The following is a 27,682-nucleotide window of genomic DNA, read 5'->3' as shown; positions in this document are numbered from 1 at the left end:
TTGATCCCGGGGGAAACTGTTTTTTTGTTACAGTTGCACCATAAATAATAAATAGTAACAAAACCATAAATAGTTATATAGTAATATGTAAATTATGCCAGGAAATAAGTCCAGGACCAGCCTATTGGCTCAGGGTGTCTGACCCTCCAAGGGAGGAGTTGTAAAGTTTGATGGCCACAGGCAGGAATGACTTCCTATGACGCTCTGTGTTGCATCTCGATGGGATGAGTCTCTGGCTGAATGTACTCCTGTGCCCAACCAGTACATTATGTAGTGGATGGGAGACATTGTCCAAGATGGCATGCAACTTAGACAGCATCCTCTTTTCAGACACCACAAAACTGCAGTCATTACAGTTAAGTAACACTGTGACCACTTTGTGCTAAAATTGACTTTTTTAAAATTCTAATTGCTTTTACGCCATCTTAAAAGTTTCTTCCCCCAGGCAGTTAATCTGATCAACCATTCTAGTTAGCCCCTGCACCACCCCCTCTATGTATTACCCCTATCACTGCACTGGAAACACTTTAAACCACTGCTTATAATGTTGTTACACTGGAAATACATGCTGGTAATTAGGTATTTGTGCACATTTTATTCCATAGCCATACTTTAACCTCTAACTTTACTTTTATAAGATTTCTTTATTCTTTATAATTGCTGAATATTTTCTTGTTACATGTCACAGCAACTCACCACAGCAAACTCTAATACATGTAAATGCATGTGGTGAATAAAGTCGATCAATTCCTTCTTGTTGAAATTGTGTGTATTTTATGAGGACTAATGTTTTTCTTGTGACTGCTGTTTATCCAATGCTGCTACAATTCAAAATTACAATCAGAGTCAGGTTTATTATCACCGGTATTTGTTGTCAAATTGTTAACATGGCAGCAGCAGTTCAATGCAGTACATGTGATAACTATAGAAAGGATAAATAAATAAATCCATCAAATACAGTAAGTATATATATGTATATTGATAGATTAAAAATAGCACAAAAACAGAAATAATATCTAGTGTCTACAAAATAATATTCACACCCACCCCTTGAAAGTTTTCATGGTTTGTCTTACAACATTGAATCACAGTGGATTTAATTTGACTTTTTTGACACCGATCAACAGAAAAAGACTCTTTTGTGTCAAAGTGAAAACAGATCTCTACAAAGTGATCTAAATTAATTACAAATATAAAACACAAAATAATTGTTTATGTAAATATTCATTCCCTTTAATATGACACACCAAATCATCACTGGTGCAGCTAATTGGTTTTAGAAGTCACATAATTAGTTAAATGGAGATCACCTGTGTGCAATCAAAGTGTTTGAATTGATTGTAGTAAAAATACCCCTGTACATGGAAGGTCCAACTGCTGGTGAGTCAGTATCCTGGCAAAAACTACACCATGAAGACAAAAGAACTCTCCAAGCAACTCCACCAAAAGGTTATTGAAAAGCACAAGGCAGGAGACGGATGAAGAAAAATTCCCAAGTCACTGGATATCTCCTGGAGTACAGTTAAGTCAATCACCAAGAAATGGAAAGAATATGACACAATTGTAAATCTGCCCAGAGCAGGCCGTCCTCAAAAACTGAGTGACCGTGCAAGAAGGGACTAGTGAGGGAGGCCACTAAGAGACCTGTGACAACTCTGGAGGAGTTACAAGCTTCAATGGTTGTGATGTGAGAGACTACACATACAACAACTGTTACCCAGGTGCTTCATCAGTCACAAATTTATGGGACCGTGGCAAAGAGAAAGCAACTGTTGAAAAAAAACTCAGCTAGAAGGCATGTGGGAGACTCTGAAGTCAGTTGGGAGAAGGTTCTATGGTCTGATGAAACCAAAATTAGACTTTTTGGCCGTCAGACTAAACGCTATGTTTGGTGTAAGCCAAACACTGCACATCATCAAAAACACACCACCCCTACTGTGAAGCATGGTGGTGGCTGCATCATGCTGTGGGGATGCTTCACTGCACCAGGCCCTGGAAGGCTTGTGAAGGTAGAGGGTAAAATGAATGCAGCAAAATACAGGGAAATCCTGGAGGAAAACCTGATGCAGACTGCAAGAGAACTATGACTTGGGAGAAGGTTTGTTTTGTTTTCCATCAAGGCAATGATCACAAGCATAAAGCCAAAGCTACACAGGGACGACTTAAAAATAACAAAGTTAATGTCCTGGAGTGGCCAAGTCAGAGTCCAGACCTCAATCCAATTGAGAATTTGTGGCTGGACTTGAAAAGGGCTGTTCACTCACAATCCCCATGCAATCTGACAGAGCTTGAACAGTTTTGTAAAGAAAAATGGGGAAAAATTGCAGTGTCCAAATATGCAAAGCTGATGGAGACCTTTCCACACAGACTCAAGGCAATAATTGCTGCTAAAGGTGCATCTACTAAATACTGGCCAATCAATTAGTTTGTGTTTTATATTTGTAATTAATCTAGATCACTTTGTGGAGATCTGCTTTCACTTTGGCATGGAAGAGTCTTTTTCTGTTGATCAGTGGTTAAAAAGCCAAATTAAATTCACTGTGACTAAATGTTGTAAAACAATAAAACATGAAAATTTCCAGGAGGATGAATACTTTTATAGGCACTGTATATTTTTTTAAAAAGTGAGGTAGTGTTCATGGGTTCAATGTCCATTTAGGAATCAGATGGCAGAGGGGAAGAAGCTGTTCCTGTGTGCCTTCAGGCTTCTGTACCTCCTCCCTGACGGTAACAATGAGAAGAGGGCATGCCCTGGGTGACGGGGGTCTTTAATAATGGACGTTCCCTTTCTGAGACACCTCCTTGAAGATGTCTTGGATACTACGGAGGCTAATACCAAGATGGAGCTGACTAATTTTACAACTTTCTGTAGCTTCTTTCAGTCCTGTGCAGCAACCCTTCCTCTATACCAGACAGTGATGCAGCCTGTCAGAATGCTGTCCAAGGTACATCTATAAAAGTTTGAGTGTTTTAGTTGACAAACGAAATCTCTTCAATCTCCAAATGAAGTATAGCAGCTGTCTTGCCTTCGTTATAGGTGCATCAATATGTTGGGACCAGGTTAGATTCTCAGAGATCTTGTCACCCAAGTAAGTTTCTCCTTGCACCTATGTACCTATGGACTTGTGTAGATGGCAATCGACCTGACTTTGACTTCCTGCCAACCAACAGCAAGTGTTTCCTTACCCACTGTCAACATCAGCTTCTGAAAGTCTCCCGAAAGCTCATCCCGCAGGCTGTCTTCAATCTCCTTCCCGGCGATATTCTGATACTCGTCAAACACTGGAAAAGAACATTTTTTTTTGAGATACAGTATAGTAACAGGCCCTTAAGGCCCACACCACCAAATGTCACCCATGTGAGCAATTAACCTGCACATATTTGTAAAGTGTGGTGCGTGGCCAAGTGCTTAAGGCATTGGACTAGCGATCTGAATGGTTGTGAGTTCGAGCCCCAGCCAAGACAGCGTGTTGTGTCCTTGAGCAAGGCACTTAACCACACAATGCTCCAGTCCACCCAGCTGAAAATGGGTACCGGCAAAAATGCTGGGGGTTAACCTTGCAATAGACTGGCGTCCTATCCGGGAGGGTGGGGGGTGAGTCTCGTACTCCCAGTCGCTTCACACCACGGAAACCGGCATAAGCACCGGCCTGATGAGCCTATAAGGCTCGGGACAGACTTTAACTTAACTATTTGTAAAGTAGGAAGAAACCAGAGCACCCAGAGGAAACCCAGGTGGTCACGAGGAGAAATTACAGACAATGGCAGGAATCGAACCCAGACTGCTGATGCAGTATAGTGTTATGCTAACCACGCATCACTACATAGCTTCCGTAGCTTTTTATTGCTGATTTCCAGCAGCTGTATTATTTTGGGTTTCAATTATTACAGAAATTAAACCCAGGTGACAAAATAGCTCCCCACTCTAGTACAGATTTAGAGATTTAGGAAGAGAGTACAGCAACAGGCCACTACACTAACAACTACCACGCCACCCGGAGGGATGGTTAACATTGCACAGGGAAACACTCACATCCTGACAAGGTCGACTGATTGCTCCTTCTGATCGTATCAGGGGACTAGTAACCTGACCAGACCATTGTCATAGAGTCAAAGGCCCTTCGGCCCGACTCAGCCATGATGCCATCTAAGTTAGGCCCATTTGCCTACATTTGGACCACAGCCCTCCAAGCCTTTCCTATTCATGTACCTATCTACATCTAAGAAAGGACACGCTGGCATCCGAGAGGGCCCAGAGGAGGTGATCCCAGGAGTGAAAGGGTTAAAATACGAAGAGTCTTTGATGTGTCTGGGCCAATACTCAATGAACTTAGTTTAGGAGAATGGGGGGAGGGGGGTGAAAACTCATAGAAACATACCAAATATATTGAGTGGATGTGGAGGGGATGTTTCCTATAATAGGTGAGTCCAGGACCAGAGGGCACAGCCTCAGAATACAAGGACGTCCCTTTAGAACAGAGACGAGGGGGAATTTCTTTAGCCAGACAGTGGTGAATCTGTGGAGGCCAAGTCATTGGGGATATTTAAACCAGATTGATAACATCTTGATTAATAAGGGGGTCCAAAGTTATGGGGCGAAGACAGGAGAATGGGGTTGAGAGGGATAATACATCAGCCACGATGGAATGGCGGGGTGAGCTTGATCAGCTGAAAGGCCTAATTCTATTCCTACGTTTTACGGAGGAGCTGCTGGCAGTCTGATGTTGCTGTTGAGTCATACCTAACCGAAGGTGGCAGAAACTACGGCTTCCCAGGATGGTGATAAATGTGCTCTCTTCCGTTCCCCACTGGAGCTCCCCGGCTTCGTACAGCTCCTGCGTGATTCAAAACACAGCCATGAGCATCAGGAAGACACTTGCCCCATTAATCCAGTCACTTCCGGAGACAATCTACAATTCTCAACACCTACTGTGAGCTGGTAACATCATTCAAGACCCATCCCATCCTGGACACTGTCCGTTCAATCTCCTGCCGTCTGGTAGGAGATACAGAAACATCTCAGCCAAGACAGTAAGACTGGGAAATAACTTCTTCCCAGTTGTGCAGCTGAATAATGCTACACCCTGGATTTCAGTTGGCCTTTGAATGTTATGGTAAAGGTCGTTACTCTTTTTATAATATTCGTACATTGTTAAATATCGTTTATACTCCCTCACAAAATGTTCCTGAGTGTGTTATTTCTTTAGATGCTGAGAAAGCTTTTGATAGAGTAGAATGGCCTTATTTATTTAAGGTGCTTGAAATGTTTAATTTTAGCTTGAAATTTATATCCTGGATTAAACTGTTATATTACTCCCCTGTAGCCTCGGTTCGTACTAACTCTTTAAACTCACCTTTTTTTCCTCTCTTTCGTGGTACTCGACAAGGCTGTCCTCTTAGTCCCCTATTATTTGATATTGCATTAGAACCTCTTGCAATTGCTATTCGAGAATCTTCAAATATTACTGGGATAACTCGGGGATTAAAGTCCCATAAATTATCACTCTATGCTGATGATTTACTTTTATATATTTCTAATCCTGAGAGATCCATTCCTGCTGTTTTAGAGTTATTAGCACAATTTGGTCTTTTCTCAGGTTATAAATTAAATCTTAGTAAGAGTGAACTTTTTCCGATTAATAAACATCTTCCCTTATATTATAAATTTCCATTTAAATTGATTAATAATTACTTTTCATATCTTGGGATTAAAATTACTTGTAAACATAAAGATTTATTTAAGACTAACTTTTTACCATTAATAGACCATATTACTCAACTTTCATCTAAATGGTTTCCCTTATATTTAACTTTGATTGGTCGTATTAATGCAGTTAAGATGTTTTTTTTGCCAAAATTTTTATATGTGTTTCAGGCATTACCAATTTTCGTTCCTAAATCTTTTTTTGATAAAGTTGACTCTAAAATTTCTTCATTTATTTGGCAGAATAAGAATCCGAGACTGGGTAAAATACATTTACAGAAAGCTAAGAGAGATGGAGGTTTAGCATTACCTAATTTTAGATTTTATTATTGGGCTATTAATATTCGACATATGAAATTTTGGTTACTTGACCGGGACATACTATCTATTCCTAAATGGGTAGCATTGGAATTACAATCTGTTCAGGGTTATACACTTGGTTCTATTTTAGGTTCCTCTCTTCCTTTTGATTCGAAACGCCTTAAGCAGGTCTCTAACCCGATAGTTAAATATGCTTTGTGCATTTGGTTTCAATTCAGAAAATTTTTTGATCTTAATCAATTCGGGTTAGCGATTCCTATTTTAGGTAATATATTTTTTCCTCCCTCTTTTACGGATCGCGCTTTTCAAACTTGGAAGACTAAGGGTATTTTACGGTTTTTGGATTTATTTTTAGATGGTTCCCTTATGTCTTTTGAACAATTATCTAATAAATATAACTTATCAAGAATACATTTTTTTAGATATTTACAAGTTAGAAATTTCCTAAGTACTATACTTTCTTCCTTTCCAATGCTCCCTCCTATATATATTTTAGATTCGATAATTAACCTTAATCCATGTCAGAAAGGTGCATCGGCTATGATTTATAATATTATTATGAAACTTAGGAAAGCTCCATTTGATAAGATTAGGGTAGATTGGGAACAGGAATTGGGGCTTACCATTTCTGTGGATGATTGGGGGCAGATTTTACAATTAGTTAATACTTCCTCTATTTGTGCTAAACATTCCCTAATTCAATTTAAAGTGGTTCATAGAGCACATATGTCCAAAGATAAGTTAGCGCGTTTTTACTCGCATATTAATCCTTTCTGTGATAGATGTTCGGGGCAGATAGCCTCTTTAACTCATATGTTTTGGTCTTGCCCTACTTTGGAAACTTTTTGGAGAGATATTTTCAATATTATTTCTAAGGTATTAAATATAGATATCTCTCCTCACCCTATTACTGCTATCTTTGGACTACCTAAAATTTCTAGTAATCTTTCCCCTTCAGCCCGTAGAATGATTGCATTTCTTACTTTAATGGCGAAAAGATGTATTTTACAACATTGGAAAGAGCTTAATGCTCCAACTACCTTTTTTTGGTTTTCTCAGACGATTTTATGTTTGAATTTGGAGAAAATTAGAAGTAACCTTTATGATTCTTCATTTAAATTTGAACAGATTTGGGGACCTTTTATTCGATATTTTTATTTAATGTAATATTTACCCTTCTTGTTTTTTTTCCACTGTTTTAATGGAGGTCGGGATTGAGGACGTGATTTTAAGTTTAACTCTGTTTGGTTTCAAGTTAGCCCATTGCTTTGCCTTGCTTTTAGTTAGTTGCACGGTGGGTTTTTTTTGGGGGGTTTTTTTTTCTTTTTTTCCATTGATATATATAAAATTTAGTAAACTATTATGTTATCTTGGTTTCTTATGCTTAAATTACATTGTAGTATTTTCTTTTTGGTATTGTTATCTTTTGGAATTTTATTATACTTTAACATTGTATTAATGTTTATATGGCTTACCTTTTTTGTATACTTACTCAATAAAAAGATTTAAAAAGAAAGAAAGAATGTTATGGACCATCAAAGTCACTTGTTGCATGTAACGAAGCCATACCACACGCATTGTAAATATTTGTTTTGCACGGACCAGGGCAGCACTGCAATCTGGTTATCAAGAGATGCAGTTTTTGTTCAGACCAAACATCAGAATGAGGAAGAAATGTGATCTAAGTGACTTTGATCGTGGAATGATTGTTGGTGCCAGGCAGGGATTTCAGAAACTGTTGATCTTCAGGGATTTTCACACACAGTCTCTAGAGTTTACAGAAAGTGGTGTGAAAAACAAAATTAAAATTCATTGAGCAGTGGTTCTGTGAGGGGAATGCCTCGTTAACGAGAAAGGTCAGAGGAGAATGGCCAGACTGGTTCAAACTGACAGGACAGTGTCAGTAACTCAAATAACCACACGTTACAACAGTAGTGTGCAGAAGAGCATCTCTGAATGGACAACACGTTGAATTTTGAAGGGGATGGGCTACAGCAGCAGAAGACCAGGAACATACACAGGTACGGGAGGTTTGTAATAAAGTGGCCTCTGATTGCATATGGTGAACAAAGCTGATCCTTGAACCTTATCATTGTACACACCTCTATCAAGTCACCGAGTCTGGGTTTGACCTACTGCGGACCTACCTTGGCATCCTGAGCCACAAGGTCCTCACTCACAACATCATCCTCCTCTCTGGTTCCCTGGGAGGCACAAGGAGCAGAAAGGACAAAAGATTAATTTCTCACCCTGCTACAACTGTCATTGGATTAACGTAGGAAGAGTTTGAAGGCTCTGGGCCTGTACTCACTGATGCTTAGAAGAATGAGGGAGTTCTCATTGGGGGGGGAGGGAGGGAATATAGACTCACACCACGAGAGGCCTGCGTTGGGCATTTTTTCATGCCTTACATGCCGCAGATTGGAAGTCTGTGTGGGGCACCACTCCTCGCACAGACACAGGAGCAATGTGTGATTAAGTGCCTTGCTCAAGGACACAACATGCTGCCACAGCTGAGGCTGGAACTAGCAACTTTCAGATCACTAGACGAACACCTTAACCACTTGGCCACGTGCCCAACACCAATTCTCATTGAGAACTATCAAGTATTGAAAGACCTGGATACAATGGACATGGAGAGGATATTTCCAGTAGTGGGTGGGAGGGGGAGGTGAATTTGTGGAATTCATTGCCACAGACGGCTGTGGAGGCCACGTCGTTGGATATATTTAAAATGAAGGTTGATAGGTTCTTGATTAGTCAGGGCATCAAAGGTTATGGGGAGAAGGCAGGAGAATTCGCTTTAGAGTAGGGATTCCCAACCTAGACTCCTACCGTTAACCAAGGGGCCCGTGTGGACCCCAGGTTGAGAGAGATAATAAATCAGCCATGATGGAATGACAGAGCATACTGGCCTAATTCTGCTCCTATGTCTTATGATCCGGGGACCTGAAACGCTCACCCAGACAACACGCGTTGAATCTCATTGCAGCATCTGTGGTAATTGCCATGGTAGTGTAGCAGTTAGCCTGCGCTGACAGCTCGGGGCATTCCAGAGTGTCATTCAGTTCCTGCGCTATTCTGCAAGTCCCCCCCGTGGAATGCATGGGTTTTCCCCGGGTGCTCTGGTTTGCTCCCATAGTGCAAAGACGTCCCGGGTAGGTTAATTGGTCAATGTAACTTGTCCCGTGATTAGGTTAGGGTTGGTTCCTTAAGGTTGGTATAGACCAGGGTGGTAATGTGGACAGGCTCCCACTACCTATTAAATGCTCCCAAAGGCATGCACCTCAAATAGCCTCGGACAACCAAGTCCAGCTCCTGGCTTTCGCTCGTGGCTGAGCTACTAGGCCCATTGGAGGTGATTCTACCGACAGGAGAAGGGGCAAAGGCGGGTTACTGGTGCCTTAAAGCTCGTTGATTCAGGCAGATCAGTCTCCCTAGTCCTGGCTGGCAGCTCATATGTATCTGTTATTCTGCCTAGCTCCATTGCCCTGTACTCGGACCAGAGCTGTCCACACCCCTCCCATCCATGTACCTAACCAAATGTCTCTTTAATTTGAAAGCAAACTCACATCCAACACTTCCGAAGGCAGTTCGATCCACACTTGCACCGCCCTCGTGTTGCCCTGAAACCTTTCACCCTTAACCCGTGACCTCTGGTTCCAGTCTCACCCAACCTCAGCGGAAAAAGCCTGCTTGCATTTACCCTATCGATACTCCTCATAATTTTGTATACCTCTATCAAATCTCCACTCGGTTTTCTACATTGCAAGGAATAAAGTCCTATCCTATTTGACTTTTCCCGATGACTCCCTCTCCTCCAACATCTCAAGACCCGGCAATATCTTTGTAAATTTTCTCTGCACTCCTTCAATCTTTCTCGTAAACTGTGGAGAAGAGGCTAGGATAATACTTGTTCACTCGAGAGGTGACTGTCCTACCATGAATTTACCTCATGGTACCAAAATGGGTAAGAGTTAGCAACACAACGTCAGTGTGACCTCATACACTGGCAAGTTAGGTTCCATCCTCACTCCTCCTGCATAAATTCACGGAGGATGGGATGGGATGATATCTTTCTACACAGTTCCATTGCCAGAGCACATACCTGCAGCAGCACCACCAACATCTTCTTAAAGTGTCCAGATGTGTCTCCAACAACATCAGTTTCCAGATCGGATTCATACACTATACAGGAGAAAGGATACAATGCTGTCAGAGGCAATGGAGGGTGGCTTCCCACCTCCTCCTGGCTCCCAAACTCCACCACTCCAAATCCTCTCCTGCCTCTCCCACCACCTCCCCACCTCCCTCTCCCCCTCACACCCACCACCTCTCTCCTCCACACACCTCCCCAACTCCCTTTCCCCATCACACCTACCACCTCCCTCTCCTCCACACCCACCACCTCCCTCTCCCCCTCACACCAACCTCCCTCTCCTCCTCACACCCACTTCCCTCTCCCCCTCACACCCACCACCTCCCTCTCCCCTACACACCTACAACATCCCTCTCCTCCACACCCCTACCACATCCCTCTCCTCCACACCCACCACATCCGTCTCCCCCTCACACTCACCACCTCCCTCTCCCCCCGCACACTCACCACCTCCCTCTCCCCCCCCACCACACCCACCTCCCCCTCCCCCTCCCCTTGCCAATCACAGGTTTGTCCTTTGGGTCAGTTGGCATAAGGTGGTGATGAGCAGGCGGTGACAACCTGGGTCAGTGGTATCCCAATCACCAGCAGTCCCACAACTTAGGTTACCTCACCCGAACGTTCACCTCACCTTCCTTGTAGGCACTGGTCAACGCATGAATCTGTTTGTTGTTCCTGGATGCAAGAACTTCAATCACACACTTCTCATCCGTTCCCAGACCCTACCAAGGGAGAGAGAAATGAGGACAGTGCTTCATAGTGCCAGTAATCAGGGTTTGATCCTGCCACTGTCCGAAAGGAGTTTCTACATTCTCCCCGAGACCCTGTGGGTTTCCTCCGGGTGCTCCGGTTTCCTCACCCAGTCCAAAGACGTACGGGTTGGGGCTAGTGAGTTGTGGCACGCTCCCAGAAGTATAGTGACATTTGCAGGCTGTTCCCAACACATCCTCAGACTTTGTAGATCATTAACGCAGAGCACATTTTACTGTAGGTTTTCATATACATGGCAGATGCAATTTAATGTGGATAAATGTGAAGTTATCCACTTTGGTGGCAAAAATAGGAAAACAGATTATTATCTGAATGGTGGCCGATTAGGAAAAGGGGAGGTGCAACGAGACCTGGGTGTCATTATACACCAGTCATTGAAAGTGGGCATGCAGGTACAGCAGGCGGTGAAAAAGGCGAACGGTATGCTGGCATTTATAGCGAGAGGATTCGAGTACAGGAGCAGGGAGGTACTACTGCAGTTGTACAAGACCTTGGTGAGACCACACCTGGAGTATTGTGTGCAGTTTTGGTCCCCTAATCTGAGGAAAGACATCTTTGCCATAGAGGGAGTACAAAGAAGATTGATTCCTGGGATGGCAGGACTTTCATATGAAGAAAGACTGGATGAATTGGGCTTGTACTCGTTGGAATTTAGAAGATTGAGGGGGAATCTGATTGAAACGTATAAGATCCTAAAGGGATTGGACAGGCTAGATGCAGGAAGATTGTTCCCGATGTTGGGGAAGTCCAGAACGAGGGGTCACAGTTTGAGGATAAAGGGGAAGCCTTTTAGGACCGAGATTAGGAAAAACTTCTTCACACAGAGAGTGGTGAATCTGTGGAATTCTCTGCCACAGGAAACAGTTGAGGCCAGTTCATCGGCTATATTTAAGAGGGAGTTAGATATGGCCCTTGTGGCTACGGGGATCAGGGGGTATGGAGAGAAGGCTGGTGCAGGGTTCTGAGTTGGATGATCAGCCATGATCATAATAAATGGCGGTGCAGGCTCGAAGGGCCGAATGGCCTACTCCTGCACCTATTTTCTATGTTTCTAAATAAAGCTCATCTTTATCAAGGCGTAGGAACAGAATTGGGCGATTTGACCCATCAGGACTGCTCTGCTATTTCATCATATCCGATCCAGTTCCCTATCAATCCCATTCTCCTGCCTCTCCCTGTAACCTTTGACACCCTGACTCATCAAGAACCTATCAACCTCTGCTTTAAATACACCCAATGACTTGGCCTCTACAGCCGCCTGTGGCAATGAATTCCAGATTCACCAGCCTCTGGCTAAAGAAATTCCTCCTCATCTCTGTTCTAAATGGACATCCCTCTGTTCTGAATCTGTGCCCTCTGGTATCTTTATCTGTCTTTAGGCAGATTCTTCAAACCATGTCACCTCAGGTTCAATTTCCAAACAATCCCCACCACCTCTGTTTGAGTATCAAATAGATAATCTCAGATTCAAGATTAAGATGAAATTTATTGTCATCTGACTATACCCACAGTGTCTCTGAAAAGTATTCATCCCCCCCCCCCCCGCAGAAGTTTTAATGTTTTACAACATTGAATCACAGTGGATTTAATTTGGCTTTTTTTGACACTGATGAACAGAAAAAGACTTTGGTTTTCACTTTGACACAAATCTCTACAAAATGATCTAAATTAATTATAAATATAAAACACAAAATAATTGATTGCATTAAGTATTCACCCACTTTAATATGACACACCAAATCTTATGCAAGAAAATTTCCAGGTCACTGAATATCCCTTGGAGTACATTTAAGTCAACCATCAAGAAATAAAAAGAATATGGGACAGCTGTAAATCTGCCTAGAGCCAGTTGTCCTCAAAAACTGAGTGACCGTGCAAAAAGGGGACCAGTGAGGGAGGCCACCAATAGACCTGTGACAACTCTGGAGGAGTTGCAAGGTTCAGTGGCTGAGGGGGGAGAGTCTGTGCATACAATAAATGTTACCCGAGTGCTTCACCAGTCTCCCAATGGCAAGGAGAAAGCCACATTCCATCACAGCACATCAAACAAAATGTTACCACAAACAAGTTAATAAAATGTTAATATAATTCGCAGTGCATGTAGGGCACTGAAGTTGTTCCGAAGCTGATCTGAGGCTATTTGAGAGGGGAACATTGGTGCCAGGATTTGGAGGCGAGGCTGAGGCCAAACTCAAACTGGAAGAACAGCCCCCGGGTCACTTACAATCTGACTGCACGAACAACGAATTCTCCAACTTCCAGTAATATCCTCCACATTTACTCCTTTACTCTCTCCTCTCAATTCACCCAGATTCACCCATCCCTGCCACATCACCGCTTCTTTCCCCTCCACCACCCCCTCATCCCAATGGCCCCCCCACACTGTTCCTGTCTGACCCCCCCCAACTCCCACTCTTGCTTCCATGATCCACATTCCTCTCTGATCAGATCCGACCATCTTCACCTCTCACCTCCCAGTGTCTCATTTCAGCCCCCCTCTCCCCACCCACCCACCTTCCCCTTCACCTGGTCTCACCTATCACCTCCCAGTGTCTCACTTCATCCCTCTCCCCCACCCACCCACCTTCCCCCTCACCTGGTCTCACCTATCACCTCCCAAAGACTCACTTCATCCCCCCTCCCCACCCACCCACCTTCCCCCTCACCTGGTCTCACCTATCACCTTCCAGTGTCTCACTTCATCCCCCCTCACCACCCACCCACCTTCCCCCTCACCTGGTCTCACCTATCACCTCCCAGTGTCTCACTTCATCCCCCTCCCCACCCACCCACCTTCCCCCTCACCTGGTCTCACCTGTCAACTCCCAGTGTCTCACTTCATCCCCCTCCCCCACCCACCCACCTTCCCCATCACCTGGTCTCATCTATCACCTCCCAGTGTCTCACTTCATCCCCCTCACCCACCCACCCACCTTCCCCCTCACCTGGTCTCACCTGTCACCTCCCAGAGTCTCACTTCATCCCCCTCTCCCACCCACCCACCTTCCCCCTCACCTGGTCTCACCTATCACCACCCAGTGTCTCACTTCATCCCCCTCCCCACCCACCCACCTTCCCCCTCACCTGGTCTCACCTGTCAACTCCCAGTGTCTCACTTCATCCCCCTCCCCCACCCACCCACCTTCCCCATCACCTGGTCTCATCTATCACCTCCCAGTGTCTCATTTCAGCCCCCCCTCTCCCCACCCACCCACCTTCCCCTTCACCTGGTCTCACCTATCACCTCCCAGTGTCTCACTTCATCCCTCTCCCCCACCCACCCACCTTCCCCCTCACCTGGTCTCACCTATCACCTCCCAGTGTCTCACTTCATCCCCCCCTCCCCACCCACCCACCTTCCCCCTCACCTGGTCTCACTTGTCACCTCCCAGTGTCTCACTTCATCCCCCCTCTCCCCACCCACCCACCTTCCCCCTCATTTGCCAGCTTGTACTCTTTCCTCTCTCCCCCACCTTCTTATTCCAGCTTCTTCCCCCTCCTGATGAAGGGTCCCGGCACAAAATGTCAACTGTTTATTCGTTTCCGTGGATGCTACCTGAGCGGCTGAGTTCCTCAGCAGCTAATTATTAATTTCCTCCTAAATAATTGTAGGATTTTTGATGGAAACAGTCAGTGATTCTCAGACAAAGTTCCTCTGATGAAGGGGCGTTACATTTTACTGGGGCGCGCTGGACTGCAATTGCCAAGCATACACCTGTTTCACTGTACCTGGATGGCATCCCTCAGCTCCTTGGCATCATATTCGGCTGGCGCCTTCATCAGTCCCACGATGAGCCTCTCAAACTTGCCCGTCAGCTCATACTTCAGATCCCCGATCAGATCCTGTAACAGAAAGATCGTAACACAGAGACACATGTGGTGCAAAACCCTCAACGGTGGCAGGAGTGGCCTTGGCTTCCCCCCCACTCCCCCCAGTGTTCTTCACAGTAATTTAGTAGAATCAGGCCATTCAGCCCATTGAGTCTTCTCTGTCATCGCATCACATCACAGAACATAGAAGAGTGCAGGTTTCTCAGCACACAATGTTGTAGAATTCCTCCACAATCAATCTAACCCTTCCCTCCCACCCAGCCTCCATATTTCTATCATCCACGTGCCTATATAATTGTTTCTTAAATGTCCCTAATGTATCTGCCTCTGCCTCCACCCCAGAAAGCGTGCTCCACACACCTGTCAGTCTGTGTAAAAAACCTACCTCTGACATCTCCCCTGAACTTTCCTCTAATTATCTTAGAATTATGTCCCCTCGTATTAGCCATTTCCACCCTGGGAAAAAGTCCCTGACTGTCCACTCGATCTATGCCTCTTAGCATCTTGTACACATCTACCCTGTCACCTCCCATCCTCCTTTTCTCCAGAGATAAAAGCTCTAACTCACTCAACCTGTCCTCATAAGACATGCTCCCTAACCCAAGTAGCATCCGGTAAATCTCCTCTGCACCCTCTCTAAAGCTTCCACATCCTTCCTATGTTGAAATGGAACACAATATTCCAAGTGTGGTCTAACTAGGGTTTTATAGAGCTGCAACATTACCCCACGGCTCTTTAACTCAATTCCCTGACTAATGAAAGCCAACACACCAACCACCTTAACCACCCTTTCAACTTGTACAGCAGCTCTGGGGAATTTATGGATTTGATTTCGAAATCTCTCTGTTCCACCACACTGTTAAGAATCCTGCCATTAATCCTGTACTCTGTCGTCAAGTCCGACCTTCCAAAGTGAATCACTTCACACCTTTACAGGCTGAACTCCATTTGCCACTCAACACCCAGCTCTGCATCCTGTCTACATCCTGCTGTGACCTATGACAACGTTCTGCGCTATCCATGGCAAATTTTGTGTCATCTGCAAATCACTAACCCACGCTTCAACTTCTTCATACAAGTTAATTACAAAAATCACAAACAGCAAATTTATTTTCAACCCCATTATCACTGAAGAACCCACCAACTTCCCCTTTAAATATACCCAGTGACTTGGTCTCCACAGCTGTCCATGGCAATTCCACAGATTCACCACCCTCTGGCTAAAGAAATTTCTCCTCATCTCTGTTCTAAATGAACATCCCTCTATTCTGAGGCTGTGCCTCCAGGTCCTAGATGCTCCCACCAGAAGAAACATCCTCTCCACATCCATTCTGTCCATTATTTGGTAGGTTTCAAAGAGACCCCCTTCATCCTTCTGAACTCCAGTGAGTACAATCCCAGAAACATCAAACGCAGCTCATACATTAACCCTTTCATTCCTGGGATAATTCTCATAAAACTCCTCTGGTACCTCTCCAGGGACAGTACAACTTTCATTAGATTGGGACCTAAAATTTCTCACAGTTATTCCAAAAGTAGTCTGACCAATGCTTTATCACGTCCTCAACTTCAGTCTTGGAAAGTCCAACTGACCCCAACGTTGAAGACTTCCTGGGAGCTGGGGACAAGTTCCAGATGTCTCCGCTAACATCACCATGGCTTAAATCCTTTGTCCTAGATGTTCCTAATAAATTAAGTTAGACTTTCTTTAGTCTTACTTAATCTTTTGGCCCATCTAGATTCTCCCATAATTTCTTTAAATCAGAGGGTGGTGAATCTGTGGAATTCTTGCCAGAGGCCACGTCATTAGGTTTATATAAAGCTGAGGTTGATAAGTTCTTGATTAGTCGTGGTGTCAAAGCTCATGGGGGGGGAGGGGGGAGGCAGAAGAACAGGGATTAAGGATTGTGAATACTTGTGGATCCCATACCTACGAGAGAATGTGCTAGCATCGGTGGGGGGGGGGGGGCAGAGGTCCAGAGGAGGTTCACAAGAATGATTCCAGGAATGAGAGTTTGATGGCTCTGGGCCTGTACTCACTGGAGTTTAGAAAAATGAGGGTGACCTCATTGAAACTTATCAAATGGTGAAAGGCCTGAGTGGATGTGGAGAGGATGTTTTCGACAGTGGGAGTGTCTAAGACCAGAGAACACAGCCTCAGAATAGAGAGATGTCCATCTAGAACAGAAATGAGGAGGAATTTCTTCAGCGAGACAGTGGTGAACCTGTTGAATTCATTGCCAAAGGTGGCTGTGGAGGCCAAGTCATTGGGTATATTTAAAGAGGAGATTGACGGTCTCGTGATTAGTGAGGATATTAAAGATTACAAGGAGAAGGCAGGAGACTGGGGTTAGAAAACATAGAAACATAGAAAACCTACAGCACAATACAAGCCCTTCAGCCCACAAAGTTGTGCCGAACATGTCCCTATCTTAGAAATTACAAGGCTTACCCATAGCCCTCTATTTTTCTAAGCTCCATGTACCTATCCAAAAGTCTCTTAAAAGACCCTATCGTATCCGCCTCCACCACCGTTGCCCGCAGCCCATTCCACAGAGTGGTTAAAAAAACTCTCACCCTCTCATCCTCCATCGCTCCAGGGAGAAAAGGCCGAGTTCACTCAACCTGTTTTCATAAGGCATGCTTCCCAATCCAGGCAACATCCTTGTAAATCTCCTCTGCACCCTTTCTATGGCTTCCACATCCTTCCTGTAGTGAGGCGACCAGAACTGAGCACAGTACTCCAAGTGGGGTCTGACCAGGGTCCTATATAGCTGCAACATTACCTCTCGGCTCCTAAATTCAATTCCACGATTGATGAAGGCCAATGCACCGTATGCCTTCTTAACCACAGAGTCAACCTGCACAGCAGCTTTGAGTGTCCTATAGACTCGGACCCCAAGATCCCTCTGATCCTCCACACTGCCAAGAGTCTTACCATTAATACTATATTCTGCCATCATATTTGACCTACCAAAATGAACCACCTCACACTTATCTGGGTTGAGGGACAAAATATATCAAACGCGTTGGTCTGGTGAATGGGCCAAATTCTGCTCCTGTATTTTACTGCCTTAATCATCCCAATGTGGGAAAAGTTGGATAGGCTGGGTGTATGTCCATGGGATTTAGCAGAGTGTGGAGATGGTGTATACCCATGGGATTTAGCAGAGTGTGGAGATGGTGTATACCCATGGGATAGGCTGGGCGTATACCCACGGGATTTAGCAGAGTGTGGGGTCGTGTATACCCATGGGATAGGCTGGGGTATGTCCATGGGATTTAGCAGAGTGTGGAGATGGTGTATACCCATGGGATAGGCTGGGCGTATACCCATGGGATTTAGCAGAGTGTGGGGTCGTGTATACCCATGGGATAGGCTGGGGTATGTCCATGGGATTTAGCAGAGTGTGGAGATGGTGTATACCCATGGGATTTAGCAGAGTGTGGGGTCGTGTTTGTCCATGGGATAGGCTGGGCATATACACACGGGATTTAGCAGAGTGTGGAGATGGTGTATACCCATGGGATGGGCTGGGGTATGTCCATGGGATTTAGCAGAGTGTGGAGATGGTGTACACCCATGGGATAGGCTGGGCATATACCCATGGGATTTAGCAGAGTGTGGAGATGGTGTATACCCATGGGATTCAGCAGAGTGTGGAGATGGTGTACACCCATGGGATAGGCTGGGCATATACCCATGGGATTTAGCAGAGTGTGGGGTCGTGTTTGCCCATGGGATAGGCTGGGGTATGTCCATGGGATTTAGCAGAGTGTGGGGGAGGGCTGTTTGCCCATGGGATAGGCTGGGCGTATACCCATGGGATTTAGCAGAGTGTGGGGTTGTGTTTGTCCATGGGATAGGCTGGGCATATACACACGGGATTTAGCAGAGTGTGGAGATGGTGTATACCCATGGGATAGGCTGGGTATGTCCATGGGATTTAGCAGAGTGTGGAAATGGTGTACACCCATGGGATAGGCTGGGCGTATACCCATGGGATTTAGCAGAGTATGGAGATGGTGTATACCCATGGGATTCAGCAGACTGTGGAGATGGTGTATACCCATGGGATAGGCTGGGCATATACCCATGGGATTTAGCAGAGTGTGGAGATGGTGTATACCCATGGGATAGGCTGGGGTATGTCCATAGGATTTAGCAGAGTGTGGGGGAGGGCTGTTTTCCCATGGGATAGGCTGGGCGTATACCCATGGGATTTAGCAGAGTGTGGGGTCGTGTTTGCCCATGGGATAGGCTGGGCATATACACATGGGATTTAGCAGAGTGTGTGGGGGGGTGTATGCCCATGGAATTTAGCCAAGTGTGGGGGCAGGGTGGGATTAGATCAGGGGTTCCCAACACGTAGTTCATGGACCCCTCAGTCAATGGTAAGATCCATGGCATAAAAAGGGTTGGGAACCCTGCACTAGATTGATCTTGGATTAAGTTAAGAACATGATACAAGCAAGGGATGATACCGTACTGTTCTATGGCTGTAAGCATGGCTACGGAGTGCTCTATAAAATGGCGATGATACACTGTACCTCAGTGACACCAGCCTGCAGAAATGACGAATACGAGGTTTTTTTTTAAATCACAGAGGGTGGTGGGTGTGGGGAACGTGCTGCCAGGGGTGCTGGTAGAGGCAGATACATTAGGGACAACTAAGAGACTCCGAGACAGGCTTATGGATGATAGAAAAATGGAGGGCTACATAGGAGATTGATCTGAGCGTAGGTTAAAAGGTCAACACAACATCATGGGCAAGAGGGACTGCATTGTGCTGTAATGGTCTATGACCATCCTGGGAAAAAGGGGCTAACTGTATCCAAGCTTCTGATAACCTATGCTCTTCCATCATCTGAGGGCCTGTACTGTGTGCAATGTTCTACGTTGTTTGTGTGAAACATTCTGGAGAAGACAAGGTGATAAGTTACCCTTCCGTAGAGAGTTTTGTAGCTCGTGTAGATCTGCTGCCGCTGTGCATTTGACCTGGTGGTCAGGAGGTCAATGATGGTCTCCTTGTCACTGCCTGTATTCAGAACAGAAAGAATAATTCAGTTACTGCAGCTGAAGAAGCCACTGCTTCTATCCCTGCTCTTCTATCACCCTCAACTCAGCTGATTAGAGGCGGTACCGTAGCATAGTGGTTTAGCGTAATGCTTTACAGTGCCAGTGACCTGGGTTCAATTCCCACCACTGCCCTTAAGGAATTTGTACGTTCTCCTCATGACTGCATGGGTTTCCTCCGGGTGCTCCAGTTTCCTCCCACATTCCAAAGGCCTACTGGTTCATAGGTTCATGGTCAATTGGTGTAAATGGATGGTGCAGGCTCACTGGGCAGAAGAGTCTGTTAATGCGCTGTATCTCTAAATAAATACATTTTGAACCAGCCTTTGGGACTGCCTAGTTGATCAACCAGAGTTGGCTCATCCACTCCCTTTGTGAGGTCACCTTGGGCCTGATTCTGCACAGTACCATCTCCAAAACCTCAGGAATAATGTAGAGAAAACACTAAGGTGACTTCTGAAGGCACAACGGACTTTAGACAGGGGCAGGAGAAGTTCAAAGCTCAAATTAAATTTGCTATCAAGGAACACATATATTACCATGTACTGCCTTGTGATTCATTGTCCTGCAGGCAGTTACAGCAAAATAAAACAGAATTTGGACGGTCGGTAGAGTAGCAGTTAGTATAACTCTATCACAGAGCCAGCAACCCAGGTTCAACTCCTGCCACCGTCTGTAAGGGGTTTGTACACTCTTCCGACCACGTGGCTTTCCTCTGGGTGCTCCGGAATCCTCCCATATTCCAAATACAGTAAGTTGCAGCATTCCACGCTGGGGCCACAAGCGTGGCGACTTTTCAGGGCTACCCCGAGCACATCCTCGGACTGTGTTGGATGTTGACCCAAACGACGGTATTCACTGGAGGGGTAGAGCACCAACCAAAACAAATACTTTCCCAGAGAGGTGTAGATAACGCTCAGAAACCAGCCTCCCTCCATGGACTCCGACTACGCTTCTCACTGCCTCGTCAGGGTAAGCAAAGACCCGCCCCCCGCCCCCCGGTAGTTTTCTTCACTCCCATCAGGCCAAAGGTACAAAAGGCTGAAAGTACATTCCACCGGGCTCAAGAACAGTTTCTACCCCACTCTCATCAGATCCTCCAACAGGCACTTAATACAATAAGATGGACTCTTGACCTCACAATCTACCTCGTTATGACCTTACACCTTATTGTCTGCCTGCACTGCACTCTCTCTGTAACTGTAACACTTCATTCTGCATTGTTATTCTTTTACCTTGTTCTACCTCAATGCACGGTGTAATGATCTGATCTGTATGAACAAATGTGCAAGACAAGTTTTCACTGTATCTCGGTACGTGTGACAACAATAAACCATTTCCAATCTAAAAGGGAAAGATTTTCGAAGTGATTGGAGGAGAGCAGGACCACTTGTGTGGAGCTAGTACACATTTGATGGGCCGATGGGCCTATCAGTGCTGTAATCACTCAGTGATTCTGGGACCAGCTCCGTCACGGGCACAGCCCTCCCCACCTTCGAGGGCATCCTCAAGAGGGGGCGATCTTCATGGAGGGCCCTACCATCTGGAACATGCCCTCTTCTCATCACAGCCATCGGCGAGGAGGTTCCAGATGTCCGAAAACATACACTTGACAATTCTCTTTCCTCTCCATCATCAGATTTCTGAATGCTCTAACAGGCCAAGAACACTCCCTCACTGTTCCTCTTTCAGACCATATACTTATAGCCATTTTTATGCCTGTAAAAAGCAGGATTACCACAGCCACAACACCACAAATTTCACAACCTACGTCGGTGACAATGAACCTGAATCTGACCATTTCTTAGGCAGAATGCATCCTCCTTGTGGTCACAAGAGACTGAACATAAAATGTCGACGGCCCATTTCCCTCCTCAGATGCCACCTGACACAGTAAGCACCTCCAGCAGCCCATTCGATTCCAGCATTCCCGTTCCAACATGGCCTCCTTTACTGCCGCAACAAGGCCACACACAGGTTGGAGGGAAAATACCTCATATTCTGTCTGGGTATTCTCCAGCCTGACAGCATGGACATCGATTTCACTAACTTCTGGTAATTTTATTCCCTCGCCTCTTTCTCTCTCCATCCATTTCCCATTCTGGTTCCCCTCTCACCCCTCCTCTTCTCCTCAGCTGCCAATCACCTCCCCTGGTGCCCCTCCTCCCTCTATTTCTCCCATAGTCCACTCACCTCTCCGATCAGATTACTCCTTTAGCCTTCTACCTCTTCCACCTATCACCTCCCAGTGTCTCACCATCTCCCTCTCCCACCCACCCACCCACCTTCCCCCTCACCTGGTCTCACCTATCACCTCCCAGTGTCTCACTTCATCTCCCTCTCCCACCCACCCACCTTCCCCCTCACCTGGTCTCACCTATTACCTCCCAGTGTCTCACTTCATCCCCCCTCCCCCACTCACCCACCTTCCCCCTCTCCTGGCCTCACCTATCACCTGCCAGTGTCTCACTTCATCCCCCTCACCCACCCACCCAACTTCCCCCTCACCTGGTCTCACCTGTCACCTCCCAGAGTCTCACTTCATCCCCCTCTCCCACCCACCCACCTTCCCCCTCACCTGGTCTCACCTATCACCTCCCAGTGTCTCACTTCATCTCCCTCTCCCACCCACCCACCCACCTTCCCCCTCACCTGGTCTCACCTATTACCTCCCAGTGTCTCACTTCATCCCCCCTCCCCCACTCACCCACCTTCCCCCTCTCCTAGTCTCACCTATCACCTGCCAGTGTCTCACTTCATCCCCCTCACCCACCCACCCACCTTCCCCCTCACCTGGCTCACTTCATCCCCCTCCCCCACTCACCCACCTTCCCCCTCACCTGGTCTCACCTATCACCTGCCAGTGTCTCACTTCATCCCCCTCAACCACCCACCCACCTTCCCCCTCACCTGGTCTCACCTATCACCTCCCAGTGTCTCACTTCATCCTCCTCCCCCACCCACCCACCTTCCCCCTCACCTGGTCTCACCTATCACCTCCCAGTGTCTCACTTCATCCCCTCCCCCACCCACCCACCCACCTTCCCCATCACCTGGTCTCACCTATCACCTCCCAGTGTCTCACTTCATCCCCCCTCCCCCACCCACCCACCTTCCCCCTCACCTGGTCTCACCCGTCACCTGCCAGCTTGTACTCCTTCCCCTCTGCACATACTGATTCAGGCTTCTTCCCCCTTCCTTTCCCGTCTTGATGAAAGGTCTCGGCCTGAGATATTGACTGTTTATTCCCTTCCATGGATGCTGCCGGACCTGCATAGTTCCGCCATCATTTTGTGTGTGTACGCCCATTTTGTCTGTTGTGGAAGAAGTTGGTGAACTGAACCGATCTCCAGCTCCCAACACGTGGTGGTGAAATCGGAACAGCCTCTACACTTCCAAGTGCTGGTCCCCCACCACCCCCGCCCGAGGCCCGTCAACACCAAGCCAGGAGTTAACCAGCAGTAGGAGCTTCCTCACCAATTCCTTTCATAGCGTTGTAGAGAATCTCCGCATCCTGATTGGCCGAAAAATTCTGGGAGGCTTTCACACTGCCCCGGTACCCGGCCCTGCCGCCCTGCGGGAATCAAAACACATCCATCAATCAATCAATCTGCACCAAATAGTAAAGAATTTATTTGTTAAAATATACCTCCCTACATGTGATTAGGAAGGAGGAGTTAGAATGCACGGTAATTATGGGAAAGATTGAAGGGAAGAAAGCAAGAGGAAGACAAAGACAAATGATGATGGAGACGGCAGCCAGAGAACTGGAAATGAATACCAACGAATTGATCCACTTGACCTGAAACAGGAGTGTGTGGGCCATGGCAGTCAAAGCTCAAACTGGGCACGGCACCTGATGATGATGATGATGATGATGGCGATATCCTCCTACACACCACCACTGCTTCATCATTTCCTGTCAGTCATCTTACGTACATACACTCCTGTTCCTCACATCACTTTATATCTGTATCACCCGTCTGATGTGTTTACAGTCCTGTGTACCTAACACCAAGGCTTTTGCACAGTACTGTGTTTGTCAGCTTGGAGCAGAGAACAAGTATGTAAATCTGGTGGGAAAAAGGGACTTTGGGAATGGCAAGGGTGGAGCGCCACGGCAGTCGTGTGGGACAGGTGGCAGAGAAGGAGTTCCGGGGGTGGGTGGGATGGCGGGGGGGGGGGGGTTACAGGTGCAGACAGACCCAGCCCTCAGACACCAGGGAAGGTCATTTGATTCTGAACAATTGGTTTATTGATCATTACAGAATGTCTCTCTGGTGCTTCCTGCTCCCTCCCCTCTCCCTTCCATGATTCCCCTCTCCCTGCCCCTGTTCCCACTCTCAGTCCACAATAGAGACCCATAGCAGAATCAGATGTGTTATGAAATTTTGTTTTTTTTTTGCGACAGTACAATGTAATACCTAAAATTACTACGGTACTGTGCAAAAGTCTTAGGCACCCTAGCTGTATATATGTGCCCAAGAGCTTTGCACAGGACTGTAGACTGATTCAGCTTTTTTTTACCGTTGTGTTCTTTATCTTATTTTGTTTTTGTGCTGCATCAGATCTGGAGTAACAATTATTCCTTTCTCCTTTACATTTGTCTACTGGAAATGACATTAAACAATCTTAAATCTTGAACACATCAAATGCCATGCCTTCCCTGGTTACATTGATTCAATTTTGTAGGAGGAGTGTCAATTCCTCTGCCCAGCTGGGAGTATATGAGGTATCTCACTGAAGACTCAGATTTAGATTTATTTATCACAGGGGTTCCCAACCTGGGGTTCACAGACCCCTCGCTTAATGGTATTGGTCCATGGCATGAAAAAGGTTGGGAACCCCTGATTGATCACATGTACATGGAAACATACAGTAAACTGTGTCATTATACGAGTTTTTGTCATCCTACAAATTTCTACAGCTGACAGTGAAGAGAATTCTGTCAGGTTGCAAAACCACCTGGCCTGGAGGCTCCAGTGCACGGGATCACACGAGGCTGCAGAGAGAGGGCTGCAGGCCCATCCCAGCCTGGCCTGGAGCTCCAGTGCACGGGATCACACGATCGCAGAGTGAGGGCTGCAGGCCCATCCCAGCCTGGCCTGGAGCTCCAGTGCACGGGATCACACGATCGCAGAGTGAGGGCTGCAGACGCAGCCAGCTCCATCACGGACAGAACCTTCCCCATCATTGAGGGCACGTTCAAGAGGCAGTGCCTCAGGAAGATGCCGTCCATCATTAAGGACCCTCAGCACCCAGGACATGCCCTCTTCTCATTGCTACCATCAGGGTGTGGGTACAAGAGCCAGAAGACACACACTCAACGATTCAGGAACAGCTTCTTCCCCTCCGTCATCAGATTTCTGAATGGTCCATGAACCCGTGAACACTATCTTGTATTTAATTTTTTTACATTATGCATTTATTTTTGTGATTTATAGATTTTATGTATTTGCACTTTACTGCTGCTGAAAAATAACAAATTTGGTGCTGTAGAAATCAGTGATAATAAATCTGATTGTGATTTGAACCTTGACCTTCCCTATGTTGGAGGGAGGTGTCTGATCGCTCACACTGATGGCTGGAGTCGGCAAGGTCACATAACTCTACCATCGCTAGTTAACCGGAGTCTGGACACCAAAACCGGAAGGATGAAGAACCAAGTCAGTGAGTCCAATGGTTGAGACAAGAAGCTGAAAAGGTCCTGGGTCAGCACGGCCAGAGTTCAAAGGTCAGCAAGTCCTGCCCATCCTTGGGGATGAAGGCTTGCCTATGTGTGTGAATGGTTAGGAGGTTGTGGAAGGAGCTTGATTAACCATTTAGAGTCATAGTGATAGAAAAATACAGCACAGAAACAGGCCCTTTGAACCCTCTTCCATGTCAAAACCATTTAAGTTACATACTCCCATCGACCTGCACCCAGACCCAGCCCCCCATACCCCTATCATCCATGTACTGATCCAAACTTCTCTTAAACGTTGAATCATGCTCGCATGCAACACTTGATCTGGCAGCTCGTTCCACATACTCACGACCCTCTGAGTGAAGGTTTCCCCTCATGTTCCCCTTAAACTTTTCAACTTTCACTCTTAACCTATGACCTCTAGTTGTGGTCCCACCCAACCTCAGTGGAAAAAGCCTGCTTACATTTACCCTATCTATACCCCTCATAATTTTGTATACCTCTAGCAAATCCTCCCTCAATCTTCTATGTTCTACGCAATAAAGACCAAACCTATTGAACCTTTCCCTTTAACCCCGGTTCTCCAGTCCCAGCAACATCCTTGTAAGCTTTCTCTGCACTCTTTCAATCTCATTTACATCTTTCCAGTAGGTAGGTGACCAAAACTGCACACAGTACTCCAAATTAGACGTCACCAGCGTCTTTATCTCAACTTCACCATAACATCCCATCTCATAGAAACATAGAAAACCTACAGCACAATACAGGCCCTTCGGCCCTCAAAGTTGTGCCGAACATGTCCCTACCTTAGAAATTACTAGGCTTACCAATAGCCCTCTATTTTTCTAAGCTCCATGTACCTATCCAAAAGTCTCTTAAAAGACCCTATTGTATCCGCCTCCACCACCATTGCCGGCAGCCCATTCCACACACTCACCACTCTCTGTGTAAAAAACTTACCCCTGACATCTCCTCTGTACCTACTCCCCAGCACCTTAAACCTGTGTCCTCTAGTGGCAGCCATTTCAGCCATGGGAAAAAACCTCTGACTATCCACACGATCAACGCCTCTCATCATCTTATACACTTATACATCTTATCTCCTGTACTCAGTACATTGGTCTATGAAGGCCAATCTGCCAAAAGCTTTCCATAAACCCTATCTACCTGTGACGCTACTCTCAATGAATTATGGACATGTAGTCCCAGATCCCACTGTTCTACCACACTCCTCAAAGCCCTACCATTCATTGTGTAAGATCTACTCTGGTTGGTCCTCCCGAACTGCAAACCCTGCAGGTGTCTGCATTAAATCCCATCTGACCCCACTGCAAGCTCCTGATAGTCTTCCTCACTCTCCACTGCACCCTCAATCTTGGCGTCATCCGCAAATTTGCTGATCCATTTAATCACATTATCATCCAGATCATTGATATAAATGACAACAACAATGGACCCAGCACCGATCCCTGCAACACACCACTAGCCACAGGCCTCTAATCAGAGAGGGAACCATCTACTACCACTCCCTGGCTTCTCCCACAAAGCCAATGTCTAATCCAATGTACTACGTCATCTTGAATGCCAAGTGACTGAACCATCCTGACCAACCTCCCATGCAGGACCATATCAAGTGGCTTACTAAAGTCCAGGTAGACAATATCCACTGCCTTGCTTCATCCACTTTCCTGGTAACATCTTCAAAAAGTACTCTGTAAGAATATTTAGATAAGACTTAACATGCACAAAGCCATGCTGATTATCCCTAATCAGTCCATGTCTATCCAAATACCCTTAGAATACTTTCTGATAGTTTTCCCAAATCTGATGTCAGGTTCACCTGCCTATAATTTCTTGGTTTATTTTTAGAGCCTTTCTTTAACAGCTTAACATTAGCTATCCTCCAATACCTCACTTGTCACTAAGGATGTTTTAAAGAGTTCTTTGAGGAGGTGACCAGGCATATAGATGAGAGTTGTGCACTGGATGTGATATATATGGATTTTAGTAAGGCATTTCACAAGGTTCCACATGGTAGGCTTATTCAGAAAGTCAGAAGGCATGGTGAAGTGAAGTTTGGCTAGGTGGATTCAGAATTGGTTTGCCTGCAGAAGGCAGAGTGTCGTGGTGGAG

At 46.0% G+C, this 27,682-nt stretch overlaps 1 protein-coding gene across 2 annotated transcripts in view; it reads right to left on the bottom strand.

The window, feature by feature from the left end:
• The window catches only part of anxa6 (annexin A6), a 100,609-nt gene that overhangs the window by 50,877 nt on the left and 22,050 nt on the right, over window positions 1-27,682 (bottom strand). For both annotated transcript variants that reach the window (XM_063053032.1, XM_063053031.1), the window contains exons 3-10: window positions 23,341-23,437; window positions 19,731-19,825; window positions 14,685-14,798; window positions 10,816-10,906; window positions 10,134-10,213; window positions 8,173-8,229; window positions 4,742-4,835; window positions 3,187-3,282 (exon numbers count right to left, since the gene is read on the bottom strand). In XM_063053032.1, the coding sequence (XP_062909102.1) occupies window positions 3,187-3,282; window positions 4,742-4,835; window positions 8,173-8,229; window positions 10,134-10,213; window positions 10,816-10,906; window positions 14,685-14,798; window positions 19,731-19,825; window positions 23,341-23,437 (724 nt within the window). The remainder of the gene's footprint in view (window positions 1-3,186; window positions 3,283-4,741; window positions 4,836-8,172; window positions 8,230-10,133; window positions 10,214-10,815; window positions 10,907-14,684; window positions 14,799-19,730; window positions 19,826-23,340; window positions 23,438-27,682) is intronic.

The sequence above is a fragment of the Mobula hypostoma genome, chromosome 7 (genome assembly GCF_963921235.1).
Source record: "Mobula hypostoma chromosome 7, sMobHyp1.1, whole genome shotgun sequence".
In the NCBI taxonomy this organism is placed as follows: Eukaryota; Metazoa; Chordata; class Chondrichthyes; order Myliobatiformes; family Myliobatidae; genus Mobula; species Mobula hypostoma.
The sequence above is the reverse complement of the archived record's forward strand: the minus strand, read 5'-3'. Positions and strand labels throughout refer to the sequence as shown.